The 16462-nt window shown below is 30.5% G+C and overlaps 1 protein-coding gene across 1 annotated transcript; it reads right to left on the bottom strand.

Annotated features, from left to right (window-relative positions):
- Positions 1–2194: 2194 nt before the first annotated feature.
- LOC137823731 (1-aminocyclopropane-1-carboxylate oxidase) lies at positions 2195–4269 on the bottom strand. The gene is made up of 4 exons (XM_068628975.1): positions 3943–4269; positions 3579–3805; positions 3003–3336; positions 2195–2723 (listed from the first exon to the last, which is right to left on the bottom strand). Exons 1-4 carry the CDS (start codon positions 4045–4047, stop codon positions 2442–2444), a joined length of 948 nt encoding a protein of 315 aa, XP_068485076.1. The 5' UTR covers positions 4048–4269; the 3' UTR covers positions 2195–2441.
- Between the last annotated feature and the right edge of the window lie 12193 nt (positions 4270–16462).

The raw sequence follows: 16462 nt of genomic DNA, 5'->3' as shown, positions 1-16462 counted from the left end.
TTACTTTCCATGTAAAGTGGAATGATGAAAAACCGTCTAGAGAGTGTACATGACAAGAATAAATCTATTAATAATAAATAAGGGATATTTTAGAAATATTTAAATCTTATTACAAAAATTATCTCCATAACAAAAAAAAAACAACAAAGATAAACAAAAATGGAACTATATGACTGACAACATAAATTCCACTCGTTAGATACATAAAATTCTAGCATCATAAACATGGAAAAATTGGGAGATATTTCTTCGGGGAAATACAATATCTCCTCCATAATAAGAGTTGTGATTGAGCATAGTTCTCCATACTTATATTCTACTATACGTAATTTGTTTGATCCTTACTTTTCTTCATATATCAACACTAAATGTTGTTTCATTCCAAAGAACAAAAATGGTAGTACACCAATATAGTTGTGCAAATATCTTTCATAGCCTCCTCTGCAACCATGTCAACTTTATTGATTGTACCAGCCTCAACATGCACAATCATATTGTAACAACTAATGTTCAAACCATGACATAACATAAGAGAGCAACTACTATTCAAACCATGACATAACATAAAAGAGCAAGTTCCAATAAATAACTTAAGATTAAATTCATGTTTCAACCCTCATCCTAGACCCTAAACCCTCACCAGAGTCGTGTCCTACAAATCTGGTGCAGAATCTCTACTATTATTATATCCCATATTCTATTTCTGCTCATTAACTCCTAATTTTTATTTTTGCACCATAGACTAAGAATAAATCTAGTAATTGTAATACTTTCCTACTTAGGTTAGATAAGATACTAAATCTCAGGTGGAATAAAGTGTATGTAATAATATGTTTAATTCGTATAAAGAAAATTACAGTTTAATTAATAAATAAGATGTATAAATTATTATAACTTTTTTTAACACATGTACAATATTTATAAATGAAAATACAATTTCATAGTTGTTGAGACAAAATGATGAGAGACGAGAAAGAAGATGACGAAAATAATGATGAGAAGAAGAAAATTATAGATATTGGGTAGAAGCATATATGTGCAAAGATGTTAAAATAAGTAGATGGAATAAATTTTAATTTGGATTATAATAAATTATACAAGACTAATTTATTAATTTATTTTCATTCTAATTAATATGACACTTGGGAAAGTTGTTCAAAAGCTTGCTCACAAATGGAAAACTTTGTTCAATACAAAAACTCGTGATACTGATACTTGTTCGGCCAAATTGGGAAAATGAATAAAAATGGAAATTGTTGATACACGAAACTAATTATTTAGTACGGAAAAAAAGTTGAGGAGAGTAAACAAAATAAAAAAAGACAATGTGAGAAAAATAGTTGAATAACTAAACAGTACAAATATCAAACAATATTTAAAATATATTTTTGAACATTTAAAAAAATTAAGAAAGTTTTAAATATAAAATACTAATAAGAGTATATATTAAAATTTGAAACCGATAATAATGGATGAGTTTGTGGGATTTACTTTTGAATGGGTTTGATAAACAGATGAATTAATTTTCACCCCTAACTACATATGAGGAGTTGGTTTACATGTTGAGATATGTTTTAAAGAATTAAGAATGATTTAAACAGTTTTTAATAACACATAACGTCTTAAAATTAAAATGATTATAATTAATTGGTCAAACATTGAACACTGGGAGCTTTATGCATGTCTTTGTGGAGTCATTTACCATATTTCCTTTCTTGGCCTGATGACAATATATAATGACCAGATTTATGGTCTAATTGTTTATTTACTGTTAAGAAAACAAAAGGTTTTAATTAGAAAGTAATGTGACAACAACCTAATTTTTTTTGTTTTGTTTAAATTTGATCATTGCTTAATGTACTACCTTAGAAATGAATATCTTGATTTGGTTGCATCCACATCCTTTGGCCTACACATTGTTTCAAGAAAGTGTGTTTGACGGCATTGTCTTCCCCTAGCATCATGGTGCCATTAACGTTGTCGTGCATTCAACATCACTGAGACATTGTCACTGTGGTCCAAAACCCAACTTGCTAAATTGGACGCATATGAAGCCGAGAAAAGCAAGAAAGAAAGGGTAGAATAATGCATAATATAGCTAAGAGCCCATAAATGTTTTTGCTAACCAAGTAGTTATGTTTTTGTTATGAAGTTTGATGTTTTTGTTGACCATTTTGCCGTGTAACACACTCACTTCAACCATAGTAACAAAAGTTATGTTCGTATTAAAACTGAGAAAATTCTTTCAGGAATTCCAACACACTAGTACGAATTACAATACACAATAAAGGAACACTGTCTTACATTAGTAGTTTAAATCCAAACATGCACTACGATGATAGTTTATTATTGCTATTGTAATATTGTTTTGGAAAACACGTGCATAAGCTCCTTTGCTCGGTTCTCCCAAGGCATACAGGTGGTGGAGATGGTGAAAATATTTAAGCAGTTGCAATTGGATCAAAATTTGATTCTTTAAAGGCTTCAAATCTTGGCTCCTTGGCCTGGAACTTCAGATCAGCATAGAGCTTCATGTAGTCCTCAAACACAAATTTTGGGTAGAGCTGGGCTTTCTCCTCTGCCTCTTTCTCCAACAATTCTGGAGCAGGGTAGATGACAGCATCGCTGCCAGGGTTGTAGAATGAGGCTATGGACATTCTGGTCCCATCAGTTTGTGCTATCACACGGTGCTCCACACTCTTGTACTTACCATTGGTGATCACCTGTTTTTTTAACCAAGTAGAGTTAGATATCACTAATTTTGTCGCATCTCACTTGTTTGTAGAAATGTCTAGTTTATCTATATATACATATATATGTATATGTATATATGCATATGAATATGTAGATTAAAGTCCACCAATTAAAAGTTTTTAAAGTAATTATGACCAAAAAATGATATTTTTGATTGCTTGATAATCTATGATAAGATGAAAGTGGAAAAAGCATTTGCATTATTACTGTATACTAATTAAGTTCACATATTAGTAGGAAAAGTTTACCTCAAGCTGATCACCAATGTTAACAACAATGGAGTGGCGCATAGGGGGTACATCGACCCACTGGTCATCTTTGAGCAGCTGTAAGCCACTGACCTTGTCATCCTGGAAGAGAAGGATGATCCCACCGGCATCGGTGTGGGCACGAAGACCCTTCACCAACTCTGGGTTGGGGCATGGAGGGTAGTTGGCAACCTTGGTGCCAAAAGTTGGTCCTCTTGATCCATAGAAGGCTTTCTTGAGGTACCCTTTCTCTAGACCAAGATTCTCACACAACAAGTCCAGCAGCTGTTCTGCTAGTTTTTCTAACCTCAAAGCAAAATCCTTCATCACCTTCCTGCACTATTACTTCATGTTAGAGTCTAGTGAAAGAGATATGTACAGTTTCAATTTGGAAATGCACAGGTCCATCTTGTTTATTTTTTGGTTTTTGAAATCATTATTAGGTGATGTGTGGATACTCAAAAATAAATAATGCAGCAGAAGTAATATAGGTGGAGTAATTTTCAATCTTTGGGACAATATCATATGTTTTCCTCATGCAATGTGTAATGTTATATATGTTTGTTGCACTGTAACCTGTATTCATCAACGAGATCAGGGACCTCTGATATGTTTGATTCAGGGAGGTGACGCAAGTGGAAGGTGCTCTCCCAGTCCATATCCTTGACCTCAGTTTGGATGGCCTCTAGACCTTTGCTTGCCATTGATTCCTTGAACCTTTCTTCCATACATTTCTCGTAGTGCTCTTTAGTCAACCTCTCCACAGTGTCCAATAGGTCATGGGGTATGCCATGATCCACCAACTATATACATAATTTTGAAAGCCAAGAGTAAGAAAAGACATTAAGTACCAAGAAAATGGGAAGAAATAACTAGGACATATATTTGGAGGGCAATGTAGAAATGAATTAGGAAAGACAAGCATGGGTTCTTGAGGTACCTCAAAGAATCCCCAGTTTTCACAAGCATCTTTTATTTTCTCCATGATGTCTTTTCTCTCCTCACCATTGAGCTTCTCAAAGTTGATCACTGGGAAGTTACTCATTTTTTAAACTCAACACTCGTTTTCTTTCTTTCTTTCTATCTGCCTCTTCTCTATTGCTCTATGTAGATTTGAGTTTGCAGGGTGGTACTTATAGAGCTTTAAGATATAAGACCAACCACAAAAAAAGGAAAAAAGAACGTCCCTAAATAATAGAGAAAATATGTTATAATTTGCTTTCTTTCCACCCTTTGTTTTTATCTATGCTTTAGCCTTTAGCAGAGTACAGATCACATAGCAAACGTTTCTTTTGGTTCCGTAGTTCAATTGTCTTGCCACTTTGGTGTAGTTGGACCCCACTTGGTGGCTGATTTCTTCTCTTGACAATTTGACCAGAAAAAGAGAAACTGCCACCACCTCCAATAAACCCTCAAATTTACTTGACCTTTATTTCTGGGTCACAAGAAGGTGCTTTCTTGGAAGGAGCAACGAGTTCCAAAATAATAGCGTCCACGTTTTGGAATAAGTTTAGAAGAAGAATTTGTGTTCTCCACTTAATTATCAGCATGTTTCAGGCGTTTCTTGAGTCAAGAAACAGTTGGTAAGAATCTTACTAAGCCCTGAATGCAAATATTCAATTAATATTTAATCTATATTAACAAAATTTAAATCACTAAAAAAGAAATATCAACCACTAAAATTAATCGTTAAAACATAAAAATTAATCGTTAAATTGATTTGAAATAGAAAGAGCGACCAAATAAAGGTGATACCAAAAACCGTAATCACAAATCCCTTCTCCATTATTTCTTTATCAGTCGCAATTTTGCAATAGAAAAAATGGGTCACAAACTTTCGTTGTAGAAAGTTTCTTGAGCCAAAAAAGTTGGCAAGATATATAATTCTTAATAAGGGCGTGTGTGCAAATATTGGATTAATATTTAATCTAGATTAGAAATTTCTAAATTAAAGGAAGCTCACAAAAATAAAATGTTTTTGCGTCCATTTTACTCAATGAAGCATATCGCATGTGTGAAAAAGTGGTCCTTCTTTGTTAAGAGAGCCGTGTCCAGTTTATTAATTAGCAATTTGTTTAACAACTTGTTTAATTTTGTATAGGAATATTAAGGCAGCTTTATTTATTTCCTTCTACAGTTTCGTAAAGAAGTAAAAGTTGATGACGTGATAAGGAGAATGAATTAGAACAATATTCTTTTGGATATATGACTCTAATTATGAAAAACACACACACAAAAAAATCATCTATAAAGCGCATAACAGTGTTAAAGTTAAGATTAATTTTACCATCTATTGTCTATTCTTTATATTTATTGCTGTAGATAATGTTTTTTTATCTTTCTTTATATTATTATACTTTCCTGTGGTGTCTGAGGGGCCTTTAGCTCCCAATTATTTTTACATATATATAAATTCATATATAAATAGAAGTATGTTTTAAACTTTAATACATTTTATATATTTAATACGTACTTCTAAAATTTGTGTACACCTATAAGAAAACGTTTACATTATATTTTCTAAAGATCCGTCACTATATATGTTTTTATATGTAAAGTCTTATGTTATAATATAATTTTTTTTCTTTCATTATTATCTGATCTCAAGCGTGACTCTTAGCATTTTATTGATCAAACCATGCATAGATAACTATTTAAATAAGAATTTTGTTAAATTAATTCAAACTTGTAATACATGTATGTAGAGTTTTTTTTTTTTATCAACAAAGAATAGAATTGACTATAAATGAGATACTTCAGGAGTGTCCTAACCCGTATACATCACCTATAAGTTTATAACATAACAAAACAGTTCTAAAACCCATCAAAAGACTCTAGTACAACTACTGCATAACCATAAACAGAATAATCAACAAACAGAAAAAGCTTAACCAAAACACCACATCAGAGTGGCCTACATCAAAACTACACCTGCATAATTGGTCCAACCTCCCCTGCATCACAAAGTCTATGCCGGATCTACACCAGAAATTTATTCTTCTTAGCATCAACTTCACTCCAACTTCTTCTATAATACCAACTTCTTCTTGAACTGTTGGAGATCCCACATCGACTAGAGATTAGAGCCTTTCATTGTATATAAGTGGGTGCAAACCTCAACCCTATGAGCCGGTTTTATGGGGTTGAGTTAGGCTTAAAGTCCACTTCGTAACATGGTATCAGAGTCATTTCGAGCCTATCCTAGCGAGTATTTGTTGGGCTTATCAAGCCACCCGATATCGGGCCTCTATCGGACCACCCATAATATATAGTCCCACGGCGTGAGGGGGGTGTGTTGGAGATCCCACATCGACTAGAGATTAGAGCCTTTCATTGTATATAGGTTTTATGGGGTTGAGTTAGGCTTAAAGTCCACTTCGTAACATGAACTTCACCCTCTTTCATCTCATTCTTAGAGTTTTGATGCTTGAGAAATTGAGTACATGATCATCCTGTGGAAATTTGTTTTTTTGACATTTAATTAGTACTACTAACAACTTGCATTGAGTTATTAAATATTGGCGGTGATATTGTAGTTGAGATTATATGATTCATGGTAGTAAGTATCGTACGATTCACGAAACGAATCGTACGATACGATTCTGAGTGTCTGCAAGATGAATCGTAAGAATAATCGTTTTTGCTCCCGTATCATAGTTGTATCATACGAATCGCAAAACAATTTCATATTGCGACCTTTTATAAAAATCCTAATTTTAATATGAATTATTATATAAAAACCCTAATTTTAATTTTAATTGTTTTTATAAATAAAAGCCCTAATTTTAATTTGCCCGCGAACTTGGTGCATCATTTCAAATGTCCCCTGCTCATTTCGAAAGTTCCTTTGTACATCCTTCTTCTCTACGTTCTTCTTCTGACTAACAGAAACCAAGTTTGAACGACAACTGCGATGACAAAGGCAATCTACGTCTTTCCTCTCTCCAACAACAACGATTGAACTTGAAGGTGCAAACGACAACAGTGACGACGATGAAGCCAACGGTGACAACAACGAATGAAACCAACGACGATGGCAACGAACGAAACCAACGACGACGGTAATAAAGCCAACAACTAGAGGTAGTGGGTTCGCGAGCGACACTTGGAGGTTGTTTAGTATGTACAAGTACAAGCAACAACCAACATTAATTATGTAGTAGCAGCAACAACAAAACTTATTTTTTGAAGGACTAATGCAAAATTTGTTTAGTAACATATATAGCCTTGGTTATAGGAATCTTATGCAACAACTACACTTTTTTTTGAGGTTGTTTTGCTGAAATTGTGTAATATATATAAGTAAATACAACACTCAAAATGAAATATGAAGTTGTTTTGTTATTAATTGCATATCTGTATTTTTACATATCTTATATTAATTGAATATCTCGCTTGAGCGAGAAAGGCCTTGTTTTCCAAAAAACTTCATTGGAGCCTTCTTTTTGTGCGTTCCGAGCCTTCCAGCTTTCTCCTTCTAGCTTATATCATTCTTTTTTAGTCCAAATCTCCATTCTTCCCTAAAAACCTGAAATTAACATCAAATTTGGGAATAAAATGTTCTTATTCAAGTAAAGATCATAAAAAATGTAAAAGGTATAAATTCATAAAGTAGGGATTATTTTATATGTATTTTAGAAATTAACACTCATAAGTGCCTATATTTTAATATGAAATATTACTGAAATTAGGTATTTATCATTTAGTTATGATCTAAGTCACATAAGTTATGATTTCAGTTGGTGAGGAGCTAATGAGGGAGTTCATATACACCGTGACCGTTTGTTATCATATGATATTTGATGTTTAAACTTACCATGATATTTTCTCTTAGATTAATGTGTAAATCTAGTCTTGAGTATTGGAATGTGATTGAAATGAATCATAGTAATGAGTATTGAAAAGAAATCAAGGTACTATGATTGCAAATGAATTTATGTGGAGTCAATGTGATTGAAAAGAAATCAAGATACTATGACTACAAATGGATTCATGTGTAGTTAATGTGATTAAAATAAAATTGAATTATTGTGATTGAAAATAGATTCATGTGTGGTTTATATGATTGAAATGAAATCGGATTATTGTGATTGATATTTGAATTTTTCTATTATTGTGTTTGAGTAAAAAGAAAACTAATTAATTATGAATTACTATTCATATAAGTTCTTTTAATTATATTTTCGTATGTTAGAATTTTATTTTGATAGTTTACCTTTGCATGTGTTTGTTATGAATGATAGTACTATGGAGACAATCAGGTATTTATACAAGTGTATGAACGACATTTGAAAAGAAATATAAGAATATAAATTTTGTATATTCCTTCTTATATAAATTGGTGTATTTATATATAATATGAATTAATAAAGTTTATATATGGTATGAGATTATTTTTAGGGTGTTACATAAAATATTCACAAGTAAAATTTGTTATGTGTTAGACAAAATATTTATCACTTAAATTATTAGTTAATAATAGAGTAACTTCGTTAATAAATTTTTATATTCGTCGGTAAAGAAAAAAAAATAAGATATGAGTTTGTAAATAAACTAAGTAATAAAAAAATTATTCATATTAGCACATATTAATCTATTACTAAAATTAATAAATATTAATGTAATATTTATTTAATAAAAATTATTAACATATAAATTATTTAATTTATAATATATTAATCCATTAATATTTAATGAATAAATAATAATCTCTTAATTATTTAATTGATAATTATTAATCTATTAACTATTACTTAATAAATATTAATGTATAAATTATTTAACGAACAGTATATTGATCTATGGACTATTTAGTGAATAATTCAATGGATAATTACTCAAAGATAATTTCGTTTGTAATTACTAAAGGAATATCCATCAATAATTATTGAAGTATAATTTCGTCAGTAATTATAGAAGAAATTTTTTGTTAGTAATTATTGACAGGTATATGGTTATCGGTAATTATCAACAAAAATATGATTTATCGATGAAATTATGTTCGTAACTTCTTCGTTGAAAATGTTCATTCGTAACTTTTTGATATTATCGACGAATTCTATCTATTTGGTAATACTAAATTTTCTATAAAAAAAGAAGAAGTTAATTAAAGTTAATCTAATTAACTTTTTTATGGTAGACAAATTTAACTTATGCATAGAACATGATTTTTTTTTATAAAAAATAGTCAGCTTACTTGTGTTAACTCTTTGGTTTTGAATTGTAGTATATTGGAAATTTCACATTGACTAGAGATTAAAACATTTCATGGTATATAAGTGAGTACGAATCTCACTTTATAAGTTAATTTTATAAGGTTGAATTGGGCTTAAAGTCCACTTCTCAATATAGTATCAGAGTGATTTAAAGTCTATCTTAACGAGAGTTTGTGAACATTTCATAGTATATAAGTGGGTGCAAACCTCACCTTATAAGTTGGTTGGTTTATGAGGTTGAATTAAACTTAAAGTCCACCTCTCAATTTTATACACAAACCTCCAAAAAAAATAAGAGATTTTTTTTTTAAAAAAAAAAATTTACAAAAGCACAACACCTTAAAATACCACAAAATTTTGCTCCTTCATGGAGTCTCTACAATCTAATGTAAGAAGAAGATTCTCATATTGTGTAATATCCTCTTACTCCAATCAGAGAGACAAACTGTTTACAACCAATCTGCAAAACACACAACTTCTTCCTTTCTAAAAACAAGAAATTAGCAATACATACAAAAGTAAACGAAGCAAAACTAATTAACAGAATTCATAAAGGTTCCAAGCACCAGTTAGAATAAGTGAACTCTGCATATTTTTCTTTACTCGTAATCCAAGTTCAAACTTTTCTTTGTGCCACCACAAACACATCTATATGATCAACTCTCCTATTCTTAAAGACACACCTATTCCGATGTTTCTAAATTACCTACAATTGCAATCCACACCCTTTCCCAGATTCTAAATATTGATCCTTTAACATTTATAGGGCAAAATACTATGAAATGTACCTTAGCATTAAAATGGTTCATCGACAAACATCCCAACCAAGATAAATACAAACCCCATATTCTCCACACAACCTTACACTTAAAAATTAAATGACAGACAATCTCTTCTTCCTCACCACATAGTCCACACAAGCTGCTACTTACCAGTATAACTCCTCGTCCCAATAGATTGTCCTTTATTGCTATGCTATTATTCAGCTCCATCCATATTCTAATTCTCAATACTAAGCATAAGTTTTAATGTTGATTTGTCCAACCCGAAGTTTGTATAATAGAAAATTAAAAATTGTTATGAACACGTTATATGCGTATAGAGTTGTACTACTTAAAGTTTTGAGATTTTTAACTTATCTAAATTGTATTTTCTTATACAAAATCAAAGGATTTTACTTCATCAATTAGGTTAAACGATTTGATTGAGATAATGACTAAAATATTATAGATATACATTAATATTTCGACAACAATTAATAAATAAATGAATATATAAGTTAATTTATTTATATAAATGGTTTTCTTTGAACTATTTGAAGAAAATAGTATTTTAGAATTTAAATTTAATTGAGACATACGTGAAAATTATAAAATAAAGCTAAAATTCATAATCATAATTTTATAACACGTCAAAAGGGTATTTAACATTTTAGACACGACTTTAATTAACTGATATGATTCTATTAAAAATTTAAACATGTTTCCGGTCCTTCAAATTGGGTACATTTTTTAATTCTATAATTATTATTTTTTTCATTTTTTAGTCATTTGATTTTGTGTAATGCTATTTTGAATCGCTTGGGTTAGAAGATGTTTGTGATGTCAATGATATGAAAAATAATAATCTATTTAACATTTGTCACATGAATTTAATGATTGATATTTGTTTATGGAAAATTTATTAAAGACTTTAATATGTTTTCAGTGACACAAATTGGATACTGTATTTGTTTTTATCCTTGTATTAGAAATTTTCATTTTTTAGTCTTTGACTTTGCATCATGTTATTTTTAGACCCTAGGGTTAGATGTCATTAACAAATTGATGATGTGTCGAATAATTGTTTAGTGATGAACATTTGCTAAGAACGAAACGGATGACTAACAATCATCCACCATTGTTAACTTCCATTTTGAGCAAGCTAGAGAGACTCCAGTTGGTACTTGTCACTTCTCTCTTTGAAGACATCCTAACAATAATTGGTATGGTAGATGAATGTCACAAGCTGGTGCAACGAGTTTGATATTTTCGGTGCTCAAGTTATTGCATCTTTGACTAAGATTTTCAAATATGAGAATCAAGTGCCAAAATTAGTTTTGCGAGTTATTTCACATATTAATTGAGAACTCAAATAATGATCACATAAACAAAACATAGCTAACATTGTCTAACTTAAGTCACTAAAAATAGCAGTGTTTCTCAAGTTTATGCCTCTCTTTTTGTCTAAAGTGACTAAAAATAACAGTCTTTCTCAAGTTTAAGCCTCTCTTTTCTGGAAAATGTTTCTAGTTTTTCTGTAGTTTAAAGCTAGTTGTAAGAGGAATAGGTTTTTTTTTATAAGGGTTGAGACACTTTTTTTTGAAGTATTCCTTATTTATTATTTTTTTTTTATAAAAGAAAATCAGAAAATCAAAATAAAAGGATTATAAATGTATTTAAGTCTTCAATAAACTCTCATTTCCTTACTATTTTTAATTGTCTGATTTCGTTTCATATATTAACTTGATCTTGTCAACATTAAATGTTGACATAGCAATAAGAACAATATCATGTCAACATTTGACATAGTAATAAGAACAGTATCATGTTAACATTAAATGTTGACATAGTAATAAAAATTGATATTTAACAGACTAAAAATATTTAGTTAGTATATTAACTTGGTGTTTGGACCTATGGTGGACATGAAATCTATTCGGAAGAAAGATAAATCAGGTTAGGAATAGAGATAGACTGGCTTTAAATGAGTAAAGAAGGAGGGTAGGAATATATGTTGGTTCATGAGATGGTTTTTACTGGTATGGCTGAGAAATGTGTGTTTTGAACGTGTTAATTAGTATTGGGAGATTGTGTTTAAAGGGTTGAGGTGTTTTTAATGTGTTGTGTATGGTGGGAGACATCTTTTTGTTGGTTTGAGTTGATTCGTTAAGCACGTTCCGATGCAGGTTTTCTGCATAATTCAATGCAGTTTTTTCTTCATAGTTGTTACAAGCATGGTGTTCTTAGTTGGTATTGAAGCTTTAGATACTATTTTGTATTGTAAAAAATTGGAGCACTTATTTCGAAGTGTTTCTATTTATTATGTTGTAAATAAAAAATAAATATTAATTAAGTTAGATACTATTTTATAAGTTAAAAAACTATTAATATATAAGTAGTTTCTATTATTAATATAAATTAGTTTTAATTTTTCTATTAATAATAGAAACTACTTTATATAACAATAATTATTTTAGTATCTCAATTAGTATCTAATTTAGTTAATATAAAAATTAATTATTTATATTTTTTAAAATTAGTTTCTATTTAATGATTTATAGTACTGATAAATTTTATATTCAATGTTCACACTTTGAATGTTAGGTTATGTTTTTGAAAAATTTAGATGCATGTAGACATTTTTTTTCCATAAAAGAATTAATGAATTAAGAGAGACACTTCATAGGTGTCTCAACCCTTATATAAATACCAAAATCCACCTAACTATTTATTTCTTAATATCATACAAGTTTCCAAAACCTATTTTCAAAAAACCTAGGCTACACAATCTCATCCACCATTTCCCATATAGAACATAATTATGTATCAAAACACTTCCTGTACAAAAATGAATTATGCAATAGTAAAAGCTTAGGCTAACAGATTTATGCATCAAGACCTGCATGCTTATTTAAGGCATGACTTCCTCCAGGGAGTTTTTGTATATTTTAGGATATCTCTATTTGAGTTGGGTATTGTCTAACCACTCATCTTCCCATAATTTAAACTGAGCCATCTCCCACTTGCCAAACCACATTTGAATCAAACCATCTACTTCCCTAATCTGAGAGGCTTGCTTTGGATAAATCATTCCACCATCCAGATTTATACTTATTTCGATCCAGTGTATTTAAGTTTAACATCCTCAAAGATCCATACTTCGATTCTAAGACGTCCTTCCACATGCCAACCTCAGGGGACCTCATTCTCCATAACCATTTTTCCAATAGAGCCTTATTAAATAGGTCAATGCGTCTAATACCAATGTCACCTTCCTCTTTTGGTTTGAATATGTTCTCCCAACTACACAAAGCAATTTCCCTCCCTTCTGTGTCCCATCCCCACAAGAATTTCCTTTGAATCTTTATGATTTCCTTGCACACACCATTTGGGGCTTTAAAAAATGATAAGAATAATGATATATTGTTGATAATTAACTGGTTTTATGAGGCTAACTCTTCTCGCTAAGGATAAGTTTTTACCTTTCCACATGTAGAGTTTCTTTTTTATCTTTGATAACACTAGCTCCCAAAAAGAGCATCTATAAGGGTTACCACCTACAGGTAGGGCTAAGTAGGTAAAGGGTCCATTAGGCTGTAGTAAAGGATTTCAGAGTACATATTGACCAAGTTTTTGTCAACATCAACTGCACCTATTTTACTCTTGTGGAAGTTTACTTTGAGGCCAAAACCTAATTCAAAATATCTTAACATAGCCTTAATAGTCATAATATTTTTGCATACTTGATTCTAAGACAAATAATGTGTGATCAACAAATTAGAGTAGATTCACCTCAACCTTCTTGTTTCCTACTTTAATTCCCAAAAAACGGTTTTTCTGGTCGCTTGGTTTACCAATCCGGATAGGCCTTGAGCCACGATTAGAAACAAGAAAGGTGCAATCGGATCCCGCTATCTTAGGCCTCTAGAGGGTTTGAATTCTTTTGTTGGGCTGCTGTTTACCAGAACGGGGATAGTAACAGATTCTAGACAGACTTTGATCCACTGAATCCATTTCCCATAGAATTCTAATCTTCCCATCATGTAGTACAAAAACTCCCAATTGACCGAGTCATACGCCTTTTCAAAGTCAAGCTTCACAATTACCCTGCTCCTCTTTTTTTCTCTTGTGTTCATCGACAACCTCATTGACAACAAGAACACTATCTAGTAGCCCTCTATTTGATAAAAAAAGTTGATTGTGACACATTTATGACCTTGTCAATGACACATCTATGACTTTGACAAGGTTGCAACCATTCAAAAGAAGTTAAGAACCTATCAAGCCTACTCTTTGCCTTTCAATTATGTTTGTACCGCGTGTATTTTCTTCCAATACTAGGTATATCAACCATCTCCATACTTTCGATGAAGTTGTTGAAGCCTTGGATTTCTCTCTTATTACTTCTGCCACAGTTTACCCCCCTCCTTTCTTATTGAATTAAAATCCCTCAATACGCACCAGGAATTGCAAGCTTTCCTTAGTCTTACAACTTTTAGTTCATCCTACATTTTCATTTTCTCTTGTAATTTACTTCATGAGTACACATTTACAATAACAACAGGTATAATAATCTCTTTAAAGACTCCTATGAACGCTATGGACCATTTTTTGAGGATGTGGTTAATGCACTGGAAAAAATTATTATGCCAAACCGTTAGAATTCCTCCTACCCCATTAAAAGGTTCGTTATATAAATACCCATTATCATTATCCCCAAAGCTGACAACATTTTTCTTTACTAAAAGTTAGCTATTTAACTTCTTGTAAGCATAACATTTTTATACCTTCACTTCACAGGGTTCCCAAAACCTCTTACATTCATAGATATAATTTTCATAGATTACCCAGATTAACTCCACCGTCCCTTGCTGACTTTAACATCTTATCCCTGTTTTCTAAATCTTCTAAACTAACCAGAAGCTTCCCTTCATCATCCACATGTGGCCCCTAAATTTTTTTCCTAGTTCCCATAATCTAATCATTTCCATACTTTCATGTTTTAACCAAAAATAAATTATTACAATTACTAATGGCAACGTCAAACTTAGAATTACTAATTTGAGATAGAGTGGTGTGTTGTTTTATACAATTTTATATATATATATATATATTTTTTTTTTTTGTTGTTGAGGATGAAGAACCTCCAAGTCTCTTTTACTCACCACCACAACTCCAAGACGAAACCTCCATTTTTATGTAAAAAATTCTTATAAAAAGAGACAAATCCTTCATTTTTATGTAACAACTTCTTTAAAAAAAACAAAGGTTAGAGTTTCATACATTTCAAATTAAAAATCTTCAAAAACCAAATATTTAATCTTGACAGTGATTAAAGTACATATATGGCTCGAGTTTAACATTTCATTCAAACTGTGTTATGTTCAACTAATGGCATATTTTTTTTCCTAAGAAATTTATACGAAAACAACTTATATAGTAATGGAAAATAAACTTTTTACAATAATTTAGAACTTTTAACAGAGCATGTTATTCTTTCTCACCATATGAACTTGCTTCTTTTAGGTTTTTTTAAATCCTGACAAAAACAAAACTATCACATTCGGAAAAACTTGCCACGCCACGTTTGGCATGTGAAGTGTTCATTGCCTTCCATGTGCTATTTTGTGGAATGATATTTTTTTTGCATGTGAAGAAAAAAAAAACTTAATTAAAATGTTCTGTTGATGTAATATATTTTCAATTTTTATTTAATTATAAAAACATATTTGATGATAAATTTATGGATATATATTTGGGCGAGTAAAACTCTTGTTAGATGAAATTTCATTACAAGAAAAACATGAAACAGAAACTAATTTTAGAGATAAAAAATAATTAGTTGCTATAGTAATTAAATTAGATACTATTTTAAAAATTAAAAAAATGGTTTCTAAATTAGTTTATATTATTGTTAAATGGTTTCTAAATTGATACCTAATTAGCAACCAAAGTTTTAACTACCAATTATTTAGTTTCTAAATTTGGTAATAAAAACAGTGATTCCTAAATAGATACCAATTTAGAAACCATTTAACAATAATAAAAACTACTCTAGAAATAAAAAAAAAATTAATCTCTAAAATCGTCTTTAATTTAATTAATATAACAATTAATTATTTTTGTTATTAAAAATTAGTTTTTTTTTATGATTTTTTTTGTAGTGATTATTTAATTAAAAGGTGGAGAATTTTGATTATTGGGTGAGTCAATTCTCGTTGGACAAATACTTTGTTTGTCAGGAAACTAAAAGTTGTTGTGTATGTTGGTGCCATTTGCTGAACAAATATGGACTAATTGTAACATGTACTTGGGTGAAAAAATTATGTTGGTTGAGCAAGATACTGTTTTATTACCTCAGTTCATAGTAGACTAATCCTCAGTTCTTGCGTAGTGTAGTAGAACTAGGGTCGAATCTCTTAAATAAGATTTTAGTCTTATAGATAAAAAAAAAAGTGAAGAAAGTAAATTTTGTTAAAAGTGA

The sequence above is a fragment of the Phaseolus vulgaris genome, chromosome 8 (assembly GCF_000499845.2).
Source record: "Phaseolus vulgaris cultivar G19833 chromosome 8, P. vulgaris v2.0, whole genome shotgun sequence".
NCBI lineage: Eukaryota > Viridiplantae > Streptophyta > Magnoliopsida > Fabales > Fabaceae > Phaseolus > Phaseolus vulgaris.
The sequence above is the reverse complement of the archived record's forward strand: the minus strand, read 5'-3'. Positions and strand labels throughout refer to the sequence as shown.

Bases quoted from the DNA above. Each gene is read 5' to 3' on its own strand.
- LOC137823731 (XM_068628975.1), bottom strand. From the start codon at position 4,047: ATGAGTAACTTCCCAGTGATCAACTTTGAGAAGCTCAATGGTGAGGAG. The intron at 3,806-3,942 runs GTACCTCAAGAA...TTATGTATATAG, and splicing joins AAAACTGGGGATTCTTTGAG to TTGGTGGATCATGGCATACC. The intron at 3,337-3,578 runs GTTACAGTGCAA...GTAATAGTGCAG, and splicing joins GATCTCGTTGATGAATACAG to GAAGGTGATGAAGGATTTTG.